General features: G+C 36.2%; 2 protein-coding genes across 3 annotated transcripts in view; one reads left to right on the top strand and one right to left on the bottom strand.

Annotated features, from left to right (window-relative positions):
* Positions 1 to 4183: 4183 nt before the first annotated feature.
* On the bottom strand, positions 4184 to 5251 carry LOC105619067. Of its 2 annotated transcripts, none has more exons than XM_012200597.1 (2): positions 5013 to 5251; positions 4184 to 4360 (listed from the first exon to the last, which is right to left on the bottom strand). In XM_012200597.1, exons 1-2 carry the CDS (start codon positions 5148 to 5150, stop codon positions 4295 to 4297), a joined length of 204 nt encoding a protein of 67 aa, XP_012055987.1. In that variant the 5' UTR covers positions 5151 to 5251; the 3' UTR covers positions 4184 to 4294. The 2 variants fall into 2 exon arrangements, with proteins under 2 accessions (XP_012055987.1, XP_012055986.1); XM_012200596.1 differs by having other exon boundaries at positions 4188 to 4356; positions 5013 to 5231.
* Positions 5252 to 7692: 2441 nt separating this feature from the next.
* Positions 7693 to 20237, top strand: part of LOC105619066 (RNA polymerase II elongation factor Ell) — a 90716-nt gene continuing 78171 nt past the window's right edge. The window contains exon 1 of the mRNA XM_012200595.1: positions 7693 to 7836. Coding sequence (XP_012055985.1) covers positions 7693 to 7836 — 144 coding nt within the window. The remainder of the gene's footprint in view (positions 7837 to 20237) is intronic.

The following is a 20237-nucleotide window of genomic DNA, read 5'->3' as shown; positions in this document are numbered from 1 at the left end:
CACACACACACACACACACACACACACACACACACACACACACACACACACACACACACATCACGTACCATATCATCGCATTATATATCAGAGAGAGAAAAAGAGAGGGAGAGAGAGAGAGAAACAGAGTTTAAATACTGTTAATTTTAAGTCGTAGCTAAATATATGCGGTTGTATACATATGCGTAAATATATATACAGCGTGACGGAATCACGCGGGTGGAAATCCAGCACGTGTACAGCATTCATTTGACTGTGATTCGTTGCTGGTCTTTATTCGAGTAATACGACATTATATATATGATACATATATGATATATATTTGGTGTGACAAGAAGAGGCGAATGAATGAATGGAGAGATATGTACGAGATAAAAAATTATATATATTATGCATCATGGAATTTGGATAACTAGCGATATTCAACTGATGAATGTTAAATATCAAAGTGAGCACTAAAGACGATTGTCTCGAGAGAATAGAAATAGTATTGCCTTTCTTATTTATTCGCCTCTTCAAATGCACGTAATGTGACAAAATACAGTTCTTGCTGCTACTCGGATATCGACCGACACTATTTACTCGCAGAAATAATTAAGATTTATTTCTCGGTTCGGTCGGAGACTTCGTGGTTTTCAATTCAGTTAGGAAGACGAGGGGAAAGATCGTTAGTGCGAAATCTTGATCATTCAATCATCATCGCCATCGTCATAATAAGCGAGTCACACTCGCGTCGACACCGCGTCTGTTCGCCGTTGCCCAACCGAAAATATCCTTTGTAATCTAATTTTTTTTTCGCATCGACAGTACACACGCACGTGTAAGATATTATCGCAAATCGATCGTGTAATCACAGAATATATTGCACATACAATTGCACATATTATATACATATTTACAAGTGTGTATATACATTATATATACATATACATATATATATATATATATATATACATATATACATATACATGGTCATGATCGCGATCCGTGTTGCTGTCTCACCCGCTCGATCGCAGTAAATCTATTTCACTTTATCTTTCCTCAAGCGATATTTAAATCTATTCTAAAACATATCTAAAACTCAGAGAAAACATACTTTTCCGCCCATTTTCACCGCAAATAATATTTTAAGAGTCATATTATATTATTATACACGATGTCTCTCGTTCTCTTCCGCGCGCTTCCTTTAAACTGCAAATTTTTCTCAATCAATTTTAAGTCATCTTAAAAAAAAAGAATTGAAAATGGAGAGCTTTATGAAAATTTAAGAATTGCAACAAAAATAATATTCTTCATGTTATGTGAAATATTATATTTTTCGGTTAATTTTATTCGGGTTCTAATTTAAAACTCATATTTGAATATTGAACTCAATATTGAATATTGAAGGGGTGATGATATAAATTATGATATATTTATTGAGACAAAAATTTAAAATTAAGTAAACAATTTTTTAGACAAAGGGCATGCAGTTCGGAGAAACTACGCTTAAGGAAAGATATCTTGTGCAAATATACACAGACTGTTTATTATTGTATCATAAATTGTCTATATCAGCATACTACAAATACTAGTCATCTAAAAGGAAAATGGGAAAGATCCCAAAGAGAAATCCCGAGACAGCCACGGAACGGTGATTTTCCGAACATCCATTATCCCATCGAAATTTTACCCTCTCCCCCCTCTTCCCACTCCATAAAAGTTCTGATGTCCCACACGTATTTGCCTTCATGTGTTATCATGGCCCTGTTCTTTTTAACTGAACTTCTTACGTAGTTCATGTTTCTTCCATATCGCTTCACTGAAGAAAAAAAGGAGGAAAGGAGCCATGCAAGAAATTCAACTAAAAAAACACGCCTTGTATCTGTTACGATTAGAGTTGTCAGATTTAATACCATATTCGAGACATGTCTCTGAGGTGATGATTGAAAAATGGATTAAAGTACTTGAATTACATATATTTTTTCGGTTAGTATCTCCACATAAATCATAATCCGTGTGGTTTATGTGAGGATACTAACTAAAAATTTAACTCAAATACTTTAAATAAGATTGGAAACAAGACCGTTTATGTTAAATACATTACTTTAAATACAAAGCGCCACTACGATCTGAATGTTAAGATGTTGAACTATTATATATATTCATATACATGAATTAATTTCAGAAATGATAATTGCGTGCCGATATGTTTGTCTTTCAACGCAATCAATCTGAAATATTAATAATCCCCCAAATTTCCGAAATTAATCTTAAAAAACTGTAATAAATTTATTGTGAAAAATATTACCTCGGCCGGGAGTCGAACTCGGATCTCTTGCCTTCCGTGCGACCGTCCTAAGCATTTAGATTAACATTCAGACCGTAGTGAATCAAATACTTTGTTATTTAAAATCAAGTGAAATACTTTAATTATCCATTTTTCAACCATCGCCTCAGACATGTCCCAGAAATGTCAGTATAAGATCTGATAACCCTAGTTACAATACGCTACGCCGTATTTTTTTCGTTTTCCTCTTTTATTTTGCGCAAATAATACAAGTACGCAGGTAAACGGTTTGAGCGAGAAGTAAAGCGAATGAGAATATTCACACACCCCAATCTTTTTCAGAACAATTTTGCATGAGAAAGAATTCTTCAAAAAAAAAAAGACGAAATACATCTTATTTGCCATTTTTCATGTATATTCTTGTTGCTGCGTTGCGATAAAACAAAGAAACAGAAAAGTGGAACTAAAAGTATTTCGATCTTCTTGGGATAACTGTACATAAAAAAGAAAAATATTGTTGTGAAGTATTTCAGATACATTTCGTTGACATTGTGTTAGTGTATTAAAAGTGACAGACGAAGACGAGCGCTGATTTTACAAAATTGATTGCGTTGCGTTGCATCGTCGTATATACTTCCGCGTTGTAAATGTTTTTAAAAAAAAATCACATTGCCTATGGTAAAGTTGTTTGTATCGCAAGGAGGCATCGTAGCGGTTGCATTTCGCCCGAACTCTGATCTTCGAAAAAATCTCGTCGATTTTCGAGAAATGATTCTATCAACATCGTTCAATTCTCTGTAATAGCAAGTGATTGTTTATTTCTAGATTATAGCGTAATATGTAGAATAATATGTATAATGGACGTAATTTAGTTAATTATAAGTAAAGCTGTTAAATCAGGTTGGCAGAATCGGTCCGAAAATGCGAAGACGAGTTTGTACTTATAAACATTCGGACGATCCGGTGCAGCCGCTATCGTGCTTCCAGCGATTCTGTAAAGTAACGAAATTTTATGATTGACGTCCTAAGAAAAAAGTAAACGAGTCACACGTTCGATATGACAATTCTTAATTTCACATTTCCCCACCCGTGGTCCATTCGCACACTTCTCTCGTTCCTCGTTTTTGCAATCAATGTACCATATCCGAAGGGTGCTCTTAAAGTGAAATAGCGAAACGAAAAATGAAAGTGAAATTTGCAATGTATTAAGACGGTGCGTACCGTTGAGCGAAGGGTAGAAAGGATGGCTTTCTTATTGGGATAAGCTGCCTCAGGGGAAGGTAATCCAGGGACTCTAATAAACTTATTCGAAAATACTTGCCTCTGAAGTTATTCCATATTCTGTCGCCGGGGTTGTGTCCATGATCCTCCTTTATTCCATCCTTTGTAATACTTTTCATGTAAAGCGATCAGATTATATTAAATTAAATTGAAATTTACAAGCTGAAATATTTTAGAAATATTTTTAAAATACCGACTCTATTCCTACACATTTAAGATAACACATTTTTGTAAGTATTAAAATACTAGAATCGTTTCTTTATAAATGAAATCACTTTCATATTTTATGTCAATAAAACTTCTATCAACAAAAATTGAAAATTTAGTAAATATATATATAATACATCCGACATTTCTCAAGAACACTGAAGTAAAAATATCTGTCATAATAGCATTGTGCTATTTCAAATCACAACTATTATAGAAAATTGATTTATCAAGCGCCAATAAGTGTTTTTTATTTGATGACAAGTTGATATAAGTATCGTTTTGTTTTCGTTTTTCATGGAATACCAAGAAAGATACAATGTTTGTGTCAACTTGTGTCATTAAATGGGAAGCATCCAAATATATAAAAATATATAACAAGGTCCTTTTATGATTTCCTTAAATTCTAATTCAAAACACAACTAATATTATATTATAAATTACTATAACATTTATTACTACATTTTTCCCAAGGAAAAAATGCATACATATTCACTGTACAATTAAAGTTAATGAAGTTCCCTTAATGAAATTCCCCTAATACCATTCATCTTTAGGCGCAGTGATAAATTTTCTGCACTCCTCTGCGAATGTAATTTCTTTCTGTAATAATAAATAATAATCATGACATCTTTGCTTACATCAAAAGTATCTAAATAAATAATAAAACGATTTCATGTACAATAATTATTCTTCTAATGACGATCAATATTAATTTCAAACAAAATGATCCTCAAGTTAAATGATGCTTTCCAGTAAGAAGTACAGTGTAATAAAATGATCTTTTATCTTTGTTTAACATTGGCAAACAAAGATATAATGATTCACTGACTAATTTCTTTCCAATTTTACATAATTAATACTGATTCAAAATTACACGAGTATTTTATACTCAAATAATGATGCATGTCATTACTCGTTTATTTATCGGTGACAAATGTTATTGCATAACAATACAGATTTTAAAGTCCCGATTTTAATGTGAGTTAACAAGACTCAGTAAAGTACATAGTTTTGAGTTTGTGCACATTGCAGGTAAAAATTTAGTTGAATCTCATTTGTCAGAATGAAAAAGAACATACATTTCTGGGTTATGATGTCAAACAAATGAAAAAGATCCAAGTTTTTGCATAAAAATGGAAAGCATAAATGGAAAGCACTGTCTCATCCGTGTCTCTTAGTGAAAAGCACTCAAAATTAAATTGACTACCGTTCGAGAAATCTAAACTTAGAAATTAAAAATCACAAAGGTTACCTTCACCAAATCTTTATTCGGTATTCTCGGATATGGACCAAATGGATCTTTCGCTCCCCACCACCAATCGGTGGCTGTATAGACGTTCAATTCTATCATCATTAATATAGCCGTGGCACCGAGAAATGTTCGGTACATTTTCGAGCAAGTATCGAAGAATCACGAGATAACTATTTAAATTATTTTGTTCAATCAGAGAGACGTAACGAGACTTCTTACATCAAAACAACAGTGACGCCAACATAGTTCATTCGAAAAATTCCTAGATGGCAGGCACACAGCTGGTCAACCAATTTTATGAAATTTCAAAATTCACATTATGAAAAATTGTTTTCGTTCTCCGAATCATCGATTCATTCGACCGAAAATCAATTTTGCATTTTTATGGTTTTAATATCGAAATGTCGAATTTTATCGAAGTATTGGTGGCTAACTTCATGCTTTCCACTCGTAAAGTAACTAGACACACGCGTCGAATAAACTCCGCATTGTACCTGTGTAATGTCTTTTCTGCTTAATTATATTGTTATAAACACAGCATTTCAATGCGCGATGAGATAATCTAACGAATATCCGTATCTGCGTGAGTAAGCATTTTGTAGAAAGAGATCTTCTCGAACTCTTTCTTGAATTCTCGTGCGCCGTTATGAGGAGAAAAGAATTATCAGCGAATTTGATTGGATGGATTAGATGCAATATTAAAGCCGCTACACAAATTGACGTAAAAATATGTGTTTAATATAAATGATATAAATTTCACGTCAAATCAGCAATTTAAAATTTTTTTCGCGAAACACGCGTCTCACATTTTTATCTGTAGAATATGTCAGCAAATTAAATAAAAAAAGAAAAATGACGATGTTTTAAAGTTGCCCGACGGTTTAATGTGGAATGTCTTAAATACAAAAAGCGAGCTAAATCATGAAATCTTCAATACATCTTATTGTACTATTAAGTAAAGTATGTATTTTATAATTCAACATATTTGTATTTTACTTATTACACACGGAATAGGTTTTATTTGCTTGTAAAACCCAAAATTTAAATTTTAAAATGAGATAAATATATCCTTGAGAGTTGAAGAAAAAGAAAGCGAAAGATATTGAGTACAATAGATATTTTTACACTCAGCGTCTCTTTGCTTTCTCTTTTTTCAGAATCAAATATGTACCGGTAATTATGAAAGTATTTTAAGTAAAAAAAAATAAATAAATAAATAAATTAGAATGAAATTATACATTATGTTATAGAATAATACATTATGTTTTGATTTTTTATTTAGATCACTTTTATAATTATATATGCGCATATCTATCTTGTTTTAAGTGGAAAAATTTTTGAGGACTTCAAGCGCAACGCGAACAGACTTAAGGTCTGCTTTCTGTGGCTGAACAAGTGTAAACTTTTGGAACTTAAAGTGAGACAGATATATGCTAGATATTTGTCGAAAGCGAGAAAGAGAGTTGTAGTGCAGTAACAGAAAGCATTAAATATGCACTAGTGTACAACGATTTTAATTGGGTTTAATATGGACTAGTGCATCCAATCGAATTCGCTATAAATCCGCGCGGCGCCGATAGGTGGCGGCAACGGTACGCGGCGCGGAACGGGAAAAGCCGGCAGGTAGTCGATCGTTGGCCGTCACCGCGCGAGGACGGCGAGGTCGTCCTTGGTTTGACTGTCGGGTTATCCGGTTGCGCGCGACGCAATTGGTCGAACGGCTCTTCCACAAGCCCCGCCTACCAGGTGGCCGTTCGAAAGTGTGTAGTCGTGTTTCCTTGTGGCGAAACGACGGGCGCTGTTTCTCATCTATTCTACCGGACTTTTGGCGTTCAGTTTATAGGAGGAAGAAATCAGAGGGATGAGTCGCGTCGGTCTGGTAATATGCGACGGTTGAGAAAGATCGGAGCAGGTGGGAAATCGCGAACGCACATGAGGGTGGTTCGCTGTTAAAAAAAAACATCCACGGGGTGCTAAAGCTGTGGTATCGTGTCCGGGGTGGGGGGGAACCTCAGCGATCGCGAGTATACTGTGTCGACAGTCGTGAGAGCGAAAGAGAAGGAGAGCAAAGAGCATACAGCAAACTGTACGGGAGAGGAGGAGGAGGAGGAGGAGGAGGAGGAGGAGGCGACGACGACGACGACGACGACGACGACGACGACGACGACGACGGCGGTGGAGATGATGGTGTGAGCGTGACGAAAAGGAAAACACGTTTTGCGAAAGAACGTCTCGTCCCGCGTCGAGAGTTCCGGCTGAAGATATCCGTCATCATCGGGTGTCGTCGTCTTGCGGTGTTACGTTCCGCGTGCCGTACGGCGCGAATATCGCGCCGCGCGAAAATTCGTGCGTTCAACGAGGGGTGGTGAGAAAAGAGACGAGAAGAGAGAGAGAGAGAGCGAGAGAGAGAGAAAGAGAGAGAGGAAAAAAGGGAGGCTGGAATACAGAAACGCGCGCGAGTGCCGTGCGATAGAGGAAGAGAGAAGAAGAGAGAAGAAGAGAGAGAAGGCGCGTTGTCGTCGTGCGCTGCTTCACGGCGTTGCCCGAGTAGCCAGACGAGCGGAGGACGTCAGCTGTGTGGTGCGCCGAGGGGACGGCAAGTCGTGCGCGCGGGTTGGAGCGAGACGGTGCGGCGCGAGCGAGCGAGCGAGCGAGACAGTGAGAAGCCGCACACGGCGAAATGGGAGACGAAGAAATGGCGCTGGTGCCAGATGTCCAGTATGGTTTGTCGTCGCACGGCAATTTCGACGAGCGCAAATCCCTGATATTTGTCAAGCTCACCGACTCGTCGCAACGTGCCATCAAGGAGTACCTCAAGATTAAGGTGAGTACGTTTTCTCCCTTGTCCGTCGGTATTTTCTCGCACGTTTTAGGGAGGCTAGGATCGTCGCACTCGCGCGCGCGTGCGCGCGAGCTCGCCGCGTGCGTGTGCGTGCGCGCGTGTGCGCGCGCGCGTGTGTGTGTGTGTGTGTGTGTGTGTGTGTGTGCGTGCGCGCGCGGCGCGCACACATACGTGCACGTAAGTGCGTGCGTGTCACCGCGAGAAACAGTGGCGTGTATGCGCGCGCGCGCGTGCTGCGTACGTGTGTCGTAATATCGTGCCAAGGAGAGAGAATAAGAGTCTTGGCGAGAGACACCCGATCGTGTCGTGTTGCTTGCTCGCCATATTTCGTGCGAAATTTTGTCGCAACGACGTCTTCCCGTCGCCGACGCCTGAGAAGACGTCTTCAAGGGGCTCGATTCTCCCTCTCCCCCCTTTCTTTGTAGCTTCCCCTCTCTTTAATTATTACTCCGCTCCCTCCTCCATATGTCTCTCTCTTTCTTTCTCTCTCTCATCTCTCTGTCTCTCCTTGCAATCCGTTCTCCTCCAAGATCACGTTCGAGAGACCACTTGATTCTTTGCCGAACAGCTGCTCTCTCTTTCTCCTTTTCTTCCTCCCCTTTTTACACCCGTTACGAGAAGAATTTTCTCGAAGGCCGGTAAACTCCGAAAATTCGACACGCTTCCCTCCGTCTCGGTATGTGGTTGCCCTTTTTCTTTGCGGCTTTGTAACAGCGGCGCCGAGCGAGTTAAGCGAGCGATGTCGACATGTCTGCTACTTTGACAACGACAAATTACGTAATATACGAGAGCGCGAGAACGAGCCATGCAGAATAAAAAAAAAGTCCACCCCGTACGCGTGTAACAGGATTCGAACGCATTTTCGCGCGTACGGAATCTCCGACGAGACGATATACGAGAATCTTTTCCAAGTCTCCCGAATACTCGTCCGAGTAATCTTGCGCGAGGATCTTGCAAGGATCCACCACGAGAGCGTGAAAACAAATGAATCATCTCTTCGCGTAGTGTCACGTCGCAGATGGCAACATTTCTGCAAGTTAATCTTCTGGACGCGCTCGTGTGCGAATTTTCGTATTATTTTTGTATCCTCCCGTAATTCTTAATTGTTAAATACCGTGTCGGCGATTCGGGCTGACCGAATCACCCGGGCTTAAAAAAATTGTAACACGTGGATTCTATCTCTCGTTCTTTCTCTCGCTCTTTCTCTCTCTCTCTTTCTCTTTCTCTCTCTTTCTTATCTTGATTATGATATCCGCTATTATGCTTTATTATGCCTCTTGATGCGATAATTTGTTAACTAGTTTGCAGGAGAGGTCTTTAAATTTTTCATTTCTCGAATATATCAACTTGCGCCTTTTAAGAGTTGAAACTCTCATATTCGTTTACTGATATATTATTTTCTTTCCTGAGTTTATTTTTAAAAAACATACTTTTTATAGTTATAATCTCTCTATTCTTATAATGTATTTTATACAATGTTTTTGACAAGCGCTGGAGGGGACTGTATCTCGGAGCGCCCAACAAATTCCAATTCAATCAATCAATTAATCGGTTTTTTTTATTACAATAATATTTTGCTGTATGTTTTCAGTCGTTATTATTTTTTCTTTTTACTATTAAATTTGATTTCTTATTTGCAATCAAATTTGTTTTATCAATTGTTGTTTTGTTTAGCGCTTGAGAGAACTTTCTAGACTATATTCTAGAGCGTTCGAATGAATGGCGATATCTGTTTCTTTTTCTTCGTCCGCCCTTTTTATTTTTACAACTTGGCGATTTTCTGACCGCGCGCGTTTTAAACCGAGGAATATACGCGGTCTAACGAGCATGAAGCGTTGTAAAGCGATTGCGAATTCTTACATCAGCTGATTCTAACCTCCCGGACGAGATTCGAAAGTAGAGGAGCCATGGCACAGGTGGGGCGTGACTTCGTCAAAATATCGTCGTTGAATGTACGAATGCCTTTATATCCCCAAGACCCGCGAGATAGCGAGAAATTTCGTATGCAACCTCGTCACTTTGAGTATCGTCGATATCTCGTCTTTTTGTTTCACTTTTATTACGTGACTTGTAATTCGCCTCCCGATGCGAATTGCGCTGTACACGTTGCGGCGACGTGCCGGTAAAGCAACCGGAAAACGATCTCGATGTAAAATAACAATTTCGCCGTTCGGTATTTTCAAACAGGCGAGGGAAACGACACTTGAAATCACGCGAAAATCGACTTTTCGTATTATCGCGATAAATATTTATTTACACGCTGCGAAACGAACGATCGCGGAAAGTTCCGTCGCGAATAGATTCTATGAGTTTTAGAAGCCGTGTTTGCTTAAACTCGTTTAAGTAATGAGATTTTAATGTTTATCCCTACCAGTTCTGGATCATTGAATCACTAACTACTTTGATAAAATAATGATAACAATTGACGTCACGTCTAAAATTAACAGATAGCAAAGTCACACTTTAACATTTCATCTGCATCCATTTATCCATTTATTTCGATTAATATAAACATCTATTTTAAATAATCTTAAACATCTATGAGAAAGATAACTTGAAATTATCACCGAGAATTTGAAGTTATCATGTCGAAATAGATATCTCTTTTCGTTAATTAATAATACATCAACGACATTGAGAATTATCTGCTTAAGGCGTAATAAATTGTTGGTGACAAATTGATAGTATATCAAACAAAATTAAACACGTGAAGCATCTTCATGAACCGAGATTTTTCCGCTCCGACATTCCGTCTACCAGTCTACCAGTAGCGACCAAACATTTGAATGAACGATCCTACGAAGAGTTTAAAAGTGCAACAAACGAGAGATCTAAATAGAGAGAGAGAGAGAGAGAGAGAGAGAGAGAGAGAGAAGAATGAAGAAGGTCGTTTAAAAAGCGCAACAAGGTTCGAATCCCTTATGCTCCCAAGGGCCGGTTCGACTTGCTGCTGTGTCGGCTGTATCTCGTAAGAAAAGGGGCGTTCCCCTTCGAGAAGTACAGCTGTTCCTCGAAACTCGAATAACTCGAACCGAAAGAACCGGGCTATATAACGACCGCTTGTATGTATTTTATAAGCGGAGAGAAAATCCATCTCTCCCTTTTTATTACTTTCTTTTATTATCCATCTTGTTAATCTGAAGGCTAAACGGAGTATCATGGCTCGAATTGTTATTCAGATTAAAGAGATAGAATGATAAACATTATTATTGTTGATTGACAGTGATTTGATCGATATCGTAAACGAGTTCTCTTCTTACATTTATTTATTTAATTTACCTAAAAAGAATTTATGATATGTACATCGAATTCTAGAATATATACGAAATTCTTTAAAGTTATTGCGCTATTAATAATATTTTTATCGAGCTCTTTTATTTGTGTATGAAAAAAAATATATATTTTTTATCAAGGCCTTTGCTTGTAATTTAAATATTTTATATTTTCTTTCTTAAAATAATCTTATACATTGAAAAAGTTAAATGTCAATAGCATTATTTTAATTGAAAACAATTTTGTTATTTCACACATAATACTGTTAATAAAACACGTTTTATTCTCGTTTCAATAAAATTTTATTTGTTTTATTAATACTGTTAAATCAGCAAGATTATTTTTTAATTAAAATAATGCCGTTGATCTTTTTTTTTCAGTGTATCTACAGAAAATTTTGTAGTTTGAGATTTTCAGAGATAATTTCTCTTGGAGAAGTTTTTTATTTTTAAAAGAAAATGTTCTAAAAAGAAATTTCTTAGAAAACATTAATCATTCGAAATACCTCCTTTGGGAAAGCTATTTCTAAAAGAAATAACTAAAAAGAAGAGCTGGACTATTGTAATGATTCCCTGTCCATTGTAATGATTTTGCCTGACGTTTTATCTGACCCTTTCTTCCCTTTCATCTTTCTTTACAATTTTTCTCATCCTTTTTTTTTTGTTTGTTCCCAATGTGTACGTTTCGTTGTATTTAAATGACTATTTCTATGTTAATAGCGATTTAAAACATCAATAATCTTTTTTGCAAAGAAGTTTTCCTACAAAACTGAAAATGCTGTGAAACTTTCTTTAAAATCTTCCAAACTATAAAATCTTTTTCAACTGTTTATTTTTCCTCTTTTTTTGTCTGTGTTCTTTCATAATTAAATGATTTTTCATAACAACCATGTTACGTGTTTTCATCGCATAATAAAAAAATGACAAAATTTTATAGATAAGAAACGCTCGAATGATAAATAGGACGTCACGGTAATAAATAGGAACAGGTTATCGCGAGATTTTAAGGTTAATATAGATTTGAGCGATACGTAAATTTATTATAAAATCAAATCACGATTCAAATATTCGCGCGTGCGCCAAAATTCTTTAGGATTTTTGTTTTTTTTTCCTTTTTTTTCTCTCTTGTGTGCGAAAAAATACTCTGCACTGCTGAGAGACGTAGAACGCAGCGAATGGAAAGTCAAATGATATTAACGCTCAAGATGTATTCTTCGTGGCATATAAAGTACACATCAGCGTCGTTAAAGTAGCCTCGGTAGAAAGAGAAAAAAAAAGGAGTGTATGTCTCACCTCGTAATCGCGCTATTAAATTGGCGACTTACATACGCCAAATGCCTCCAATTTATCCGCTTGGTATAGAATAAATTATGCGAGGTGAAAGTGAATGCCGTCTGTGCAAAGTCGTACCTAGGGGGTTTTGGACGGGAGAGAGGCAGGTACGCTTCAAAAAGCAAAGCCGATCGTTGAAAACCTTGAAAGTGTCTAACTGGTCTCGTAATCTCTGATGCTGATTAGGATTTGCTCGATGTATAATATATATAAAATATTTGATGTAAAAACAGGTGGTTGCGTGTCTCGTAAACATTATTCACAGATAGATTCACGTAATGTAAAAGAGAAAAGATGTGCCATTTTAAATATCACTCGTGTTTATTTCGGGATATTATTATTCCATGAAAGCTGAAAATAATAAATCAATATTTCCGCAACAGTCCGTCTTGTATTATGAAACGTGTCTCACATTTAGAGAAATTGAAAAATTGAGAGAAGATTTTCTAAAAGAACTCTATATCTGTCGTTAATCTAAAATTTATATCATCAAATTATGTTTTTCTTCACAAAAAGTTATGTTAAAAATAAAATATATTAATGGTAAGTATCAAATTAATCAATTAGCTGATCTTTACTTAATTTCTGAACCATCGACAGATCAATGGTAGTTTATTTGATCAAAAGCTACCGAACGCAGTGCAGAAAGAGCTTCTGCAATCACTATATAACTCTTATCGTGGTCGTATTATTTTACGATTGATAGACTTTTATCTGTCGGTAGTAAAGTACTCAAATTACGTACGCGCTAATACGATTGTATCGGTTCGTAGCAAGGTGTCATGAAAAACATGTTCGGGAGACTAAAGTGATAGTATTGGTTCTCTTTCAAGGTCGCGCATATCGCGTATCACATGCCTAGTGCCTAATGAATTGACAAGAAAAAGACTTGAGTGAGCGAACCGCGAACGTAATTCATTCACGTGTCAATTAGTAGTGATGATTAACGCTACTACAACTGTACGATTGTGTCACGTAAATGCCATTGTGCTATGCACCTTCCGAGCGGAAACGAGCACGTGTGCACTCGCGGCGTCTAACGATATATTTTAATGACAATAAAATTATCTTGCAAACATTAATTATCAGTCAGACGCACGCGAATGAGAATTATATTAATTAATCAAGGAGAAATTAAATATTTGCTCGCGATCTTGCAACGTTGGAAAATTTCTGTTAAATTTAACATGTTTCACATGTCCCAATGTGTTAATTTAACGCAAAATAAGTATGAGAGAAGATAATACAAATATTATTTAAGAAGATAAATATAAAAAAGATAATACTGACAATTAAAATTTGTGGAAGCATATTTTTTTGATAAAATTAATATTTATGATCTATTAAAATAATACATATTTTATTCATTCGTCTTAGAATTTACGTTTCAAAATACGTTGTTTTCATTTTATGGTTTTTGTTTAATTACTCATAAATTATGTCATTTCGGCACTAATTGAGAGATATTGAATATGAATTTAACGAACTATAATAATCACATTAATAGTCGAATACGTTAAGAAATACAATACAAAAGAAGGACTTGAGCGAATCGTTTCCACATAACACAAATACGAAATGTTTTTACTGTGTGCATAAGCGAAATTATTTTTTTTCTTTTTCGTGTCATATACTGATAATACTCTATCGTATTAGGTAATAAACCAAGTAAATAGCAGTATCTTTTTGTTCAGTCAGATTTATCTCGATCTCGTAATATATAAGTTGCTTTTCCGAGAAAAGTGCGTGCGGTTTCTGGTTAATTCTCTAACGGTTTTACGATCTCGACACGGTAATGTTATCCGAATACCGAATGGATACACCTCCCGGAAACGTTCCCGATCGAGAGCGTGGTTGCGCTTTCGACCCGAAGTGATCGAGTATCCTTTTCACCGGCAACGAATTTCGATGAGAATGGTGAAATCGACGATCGTATTGCCGTCACGAGAGCGAAATTCGTGCTGCTTGAAGCGGCTCGTTATTGGATGATGCGAATGATCCGCGACGATCGATGATAAGTCCGCCTCATAAAACCGTTGGTGCGAGCGTGAATTGATTTGTAGAGTTTCCCGGAGAACCGTCATTACGAATTCATGTATCGAGTATAGACTTCGCCGGGAGTCATGGCAACGCGGAATTATCCCAGCAACATTACGGCACTAGGTTTACGCGTAAACCATCGTAGGATGGTATTGTGCCAGTCCGAGACTTCCAAACGATAAAACTGCGTAAAAGCATCGTAAAAAGATGCAACCGTTACGACAATGGCTCTTACGAGCTTAAAGATGTAGTTTGCAGTGAACTTTACTCCCGACGAGAAAAATCTTAACGTTTTGATCCTTTGTGGACGTAAAGCTCCTCATAAATATAAATACAAAGCCGAAGGTTATCCCTTATTCCTCTTTCGACAGAATGACTAATGGCTATATTATGACTAACGAACTTCCAAAATTAGTCATGGTGTGATTGTTATTTGCTAATTCAAATTTTGAAGTGATATTTATTTCGGTGCAAGGATATGAATTCACGATATTATATTAAAAGGAATTATGGGGGAAATTAAATAGAAGTTATTTCGTGTATTTCTCGCAATTAGGCCTCGCTATAGGTTGGACTAAAATTTGAAAATTCCTACAGTGCTTATAATGTGATAATCATTCTCGATAAGAAGAGCTCTTATGTGGAAAGAATGATTTTGCTGAAATATTAAAAATTGAACTACAAATCGGAAATAATTTTATTAGACTCTCAAAATTATTAGAGCCTTCGAGTATAATGAACAATTATACTGGAAAAAGTTTTGACATTTTAGCAACATTGAAAAAAAATTCACTGTATCTTAATACGTATTTCTTTAAAGTAAAAAGTACAAGGTGAACTTACACACAATAAATATTTATTCAATAAAAAAATTATAGTTAAATCAAATTAATGGTTTTTGTATCAAATAAATATATGTTTGCATTTAGTAAATATTTACTTAGAACTATTAAAACAAATATTTATTAAAATTTTTTTAAAGTTTTCTTTTTTAATATGGCTAAATCTAAATCTTTGAATACTTCAGCAAAAGTTCTTTCCGTGTACTAATTATGTGTTTCTTCGCATACTATTTCTTCGCATGATTCACGGGATAGGGGCGTCCGGAGTCTAGACTTTTACGATTGTGATAGAGCTCTTTTTCATCCCCGTTCACCCGCTATTATATCCGACTCTTCAACTTCTTTCAAACGTCCGCCTCATCGTCGACTGCCTCTTCCGCTTTTCCTTTTCGTCGCGCTATACACGACGCAACACACGAAAGCGGCGCGGCGACGATTCCAGGCCAATAATTACCGCTACTGTACGCTCGGGTGGTTTCCGCGACTCTCGACGATCCCGCAGATATGACATATAAAAGCGGCCGATCGTGCCCCTGTATAATGTATACTACCTTCGCGTTGCCGGTCTATCCCTTTCATCATCAAGTACTACACGTGCTTTGTAGAAGCACGTATAATCTCACCGCAACATATTTCAAATGAAATCCGAAGTCCGCTGCATAAATTATCCGACTTCGCCAAAACTCTGGTTCGTTGCAGAGAGATTCCAGTATGCGTTCAAGAAAAAAAGAAAAAAGAAAAAAGAGGTTTGGTTTTTCATTTTCTGATTAACTTAGACTTAATAACCTCACCTGATGTTAATGTAAAAATTGTTAGTTATAATTAAATCACTGATAGTTTTGCAGTGGAAAAAGTTCGTTATTAGATAAATCATGAGTTTAGTGATTAACCATAGAAAAATATTTTTACATTATCATCAGGTTAAGTCTAACTACAAGTTAACTAGACACAGAAAAACCAGGCCTGAGAATTTTCGAATTTCGCGAATATTATCTATTTATTTGAGGAAAATATTCTATAAAGAGAATATTACAATTTAAAACGCAAAGCATTACTTTTTAGTTACACAATGCAAGAATATGTATGTTCAAGTAAATTATTCTATTCAAACATTATTTAAGTGTTTTGAAGATAAACATTTTTTTAGACGGGATAAATCTCTGGCGGCTCTTCTTTCCTTCTTTTTTTTCTCTTTCTCTCCGTTACTTCATCTCTTGTACAAGCGGGGGTTCATCTGTTGAGAATTGATGAGAAAGTAATGCAATTGAAACTCCATCGACCCACTCTGCTTCCGCGAGTATAAAAAGATTTTCGCTCGAGTATTTCCTTCGAGCTTGCTTTGTAGTATATCAGAAGATTACTGTTTAACACTTACAAAATTGGTACATAAATTTGACAGGCGACTTAGGTCAGATGTCGCTTCACATTCAGTCTATTAGCGTATCATTTAAATGGCGCTTCGAATTTTACGCGGTCATAAAATATCGACCCGGGATTTTATATATATATATATATATGCGCGAGTGTAGGCTTGCCGTTCGAGATGGAGATCGGTGCCGGATCGGATAGAACGGATTGGAAAAGGTTAATATCGTACAGAGTAGAAAACGCGACGTGCGCGAATGCCAGAGTTGGTTGCCGGCCGCGAGTTCTACGGCGAGGTCTCGAGATTGCGATAAAAAGATCGGTGAAGGGAGAGTGATGTGATTCTTATGTCGGTGTTCCGTGCGGTTATCTAGTGGGCAAAGGCTTTCTCCGAGGAAGGCCTTTGAGAGACGTCCTTTCTCTCTAAGGACGTCGGGGGGATGCTGGAAGAGTTCGTCTCAAGGCCGTTGCTCCTGTATACAAGAAATTAATGTTACATGCCTCCTTTTTTTTCGAACTGAGAAATCGGATCGCGCGTTGTTTCGAGCTTTTGCGAGATAATCGCTTCTCCAGGTTGAGATATAATATCTAATAAGAAAACTCTTTCGATTCAATCTGGTCGCGTTGGATGATCGTTATTAAAATCTCCTTAAGCGCGGTACCGGATGTTGCTGTGTAATTACCGCGGGAAGTCTTTCTGACGCTGATATTTAAGCAGCAAAAAATGGCATCGCGTAGATTAACGCTCGGATAAATAAATGTACTATTATTTGTGTGCTATACTTTTAATATGAAGTACAAACCGTTCTATTTCTTATATACATTTTATCGTACATTCTTTGCATATTTTTTCGTGTAGTTTAGTAACGTTGTAAGCGCTAATAATATGAAAGAAAAAGATTATTAGAAAGAAAGCTATTAAGTATTATATATTGAACAAAAGTGTAACACAATATCGCTGTTCGATTAAACACTCTTCTAATTACCGATAATTACGTATCCGCCCTAACTGGCACAGGCGCTAGTCGCAAAAGTTTTTATATTTTGTCGCCTCAAAGCATATCGCGCTGACAGCGCGGGTTTAAAAAAAGGGACTCTCGGCTAATCGTTCACGGGGATTTCCTGACGTTTTACCATAATACTATATAGGGGCTTCCCCTGTTTGAGAGTGCGCTGAAAAATTCTCGCCTCTTCACCTCGCGGCTCGTTTCATCGAGGTAATTTACATTGTCCGACCCTCTATGCTCGCAATTAAAATGTCCTTCTAAAAGAATATATTTTGAAACGTTTCAACGAGCCGCAATGAAAGACAACGCAAAGCAGCGTTACGCCCGGTGTAGTTATGAGCACAAAATATCTCTCTCTCTCACGGAAATGCTTTCCGCGACAAAGAAAACGGCTTGTTAGATCCTTATGTAAATGAATTTCTAAATAAGATGCGATCTTTCTCAAACGCTCGCTCGTCAAAACCGCGTGCATCTTTGTCGCGCATTGTCGCCTAAAATTCGCAGAAATATTAATAATACCATCGGCGATGCAACAAATGGCGGAATCGTAGAAATTAATCATGAAAGTATTCCGGCAGGCGGGTACACCTAGCGCGCGATCTGAACACGCGGAACATAACACAGCTGCTATTGATACGCGCTTCCGGCTTTCATTAAAAACAGGTCGAACAGTTACTCTGAGAAATTTCTTCAGGATGATTTGCTCGTTACGCATGTGGCTACATTGAGAGAAAAGTTCATTGCCGGATTCACCGCGATTTCATACTTGTCGCATTTATGCACAATAAAAGGATGTAATCTGCAGTCGAGAATATGAAATTATGTCTCTAGCGCGATAAGAACCGTATTGAATCTTCAGATTGCGTATCCTATTGTCATTGTCAGTTTTTAAAAAAATCTCTTGTTAAAATTATCAAGACTCTACATTCTCATGATCTTAATTTTTTTTTCAAGCTATGAATCACTGATTAGATTTGTACCTGATTCTTAAGAATATAAAATTGCAACGCTCTGTGGTATCGTAATATCATTTATGTCATAATATCATTTATATTGTAAGCAAAGAATTTAATAGTAGTCGGGAGACACGATAGTGTCTCGGCGGTAAAACAATATTAACAATACATTGAACGATATATTCACAGTACATGATATTCATCTTGCCATTGGGCTTTTCTGATATCGTACATTACATGTGTTTTTCTCATGGCATTATCTCTCCGATAACGTTAGATAACGTTATGGATGGACACAATGAATGCGTATCTAATGTTATATTAAGCGTTCTATGAAATTTAGATAAATCCGTTAAAAATCTCGATATATTCAATAAATAATACGTTATTTTCAAATCAATTTAAAGTAATCATGAAACACACACACACACACACACACACACACACACACACACACATTCGAAAATATGTAATATTCATTATAATATGATATTTAATTCTGATAGAAACGAAAAGATGTTAGATGATAGTGCCACTAAAACTATGCATTAGTGCAAAAACATATGCTCTTATTATCTTCCGAACAGCTTCTGAACTTTCTCTTTTTTCTTTTCTTTAATTATCCGGTTCCAGATTTTTTCTAAGACTGCAAGGCAAGTATTTATGAGCACACTAAAAGTATCCTAAAAATTATTATAGTAGTATTTGAACTGAAGTCTTTGTCTGTTGATCATTGGATATAGGTTTTTTGTAAAATGACATTTTTATGACTTGAGAATAATTCACAAAAGACCACAACTATAATAATATGTTTCCTTTTCCCAGTTTTAATAAGCTTTGAACATTAAAATATCGACAAAAACGTGTATTTTTAAGTGCTTTCTTTAAGAGGATAAAAGCCTTCTTTTACAAAAATTGATTTTTTTCTTTCTGCATGGAAAGAACGGCTGCAAATTTTGCTGAAATTATAGCTACAAATTTAGTTAGATACAGATTCGAAAATAATTTAGTTGGATCATCAAAAATGCAAAATAATTATGCAGACTGCAAAAGTTTTAACATTTTAACAATAGGTTTGAGCGTTCTATACATGATTATCTTAATGATTCAACAATTATTTTCATATCTATACCTCTCTTATTATTTTCATATCTCTCATATCAATATCTATATCTAAATTTAGATATCTATAGTCAGTAAAATAAACCGTTCTTTTCATGCAGAAATGAGTGGATCTTGTGTAAACCATTAAAAATATAACAAATGTAGTAAATAAAAATTAAAAAAATAGTTTTATGACTATTTTATAGCAATGGGATTTTTAAAAATTTATTTTTAAATAAATAATTTACTAAAAATTTTTAATAAAAAAATTTTTTATTAAACATTTTTTATCATTGTAAAATCTCTTGAATATTAAACTTTATTTAAAACATTTTTTTCCATACTTTGGACGGTTTAAACGCTATTTATATAACACTATACAACACTATACAACACTATACAACACTATTTAGAAAAAGACAGATTTTTTTTAGGAAGAGTTTTTCTCTTCTTTAATATGCGAAA

The sequence above is a fragment of the Atta cephalotes genome (genome assembly GCF_000143395.1).
Source record: "Atta cephalotes unplaced genomic scaffold scaffold00019, whole genome shotgun sequence".
NCBI lineage: Eukaryota > Metazoa > Arthropoda > Insecta > Hymenoptera > Formicidae > Atta > Atta cephalotes.
The sequence above is the reverse complement of the archived record's forward strand: the minus strand, read 5'-3'. Positions and strand labels throughout refer to the sequence as shown.

Excerpts from the sequence above, each read along its gene's own strand:
- LOC105619067 (XM_012200596.1), bottom strand. The coding sequence starts at position 5,150 with ATGTACCGAACATTTCTCGGTGCCACGGCTATATTAATGATGATAGAA. Across the intron at positions 4,357-5,012 it reads CGAATAAAGATTTGGTGAAG|AAATTACATTCGCAGAGGAG; the intron begins GTAACCTTTGTG and ends TATTACAGAAAG.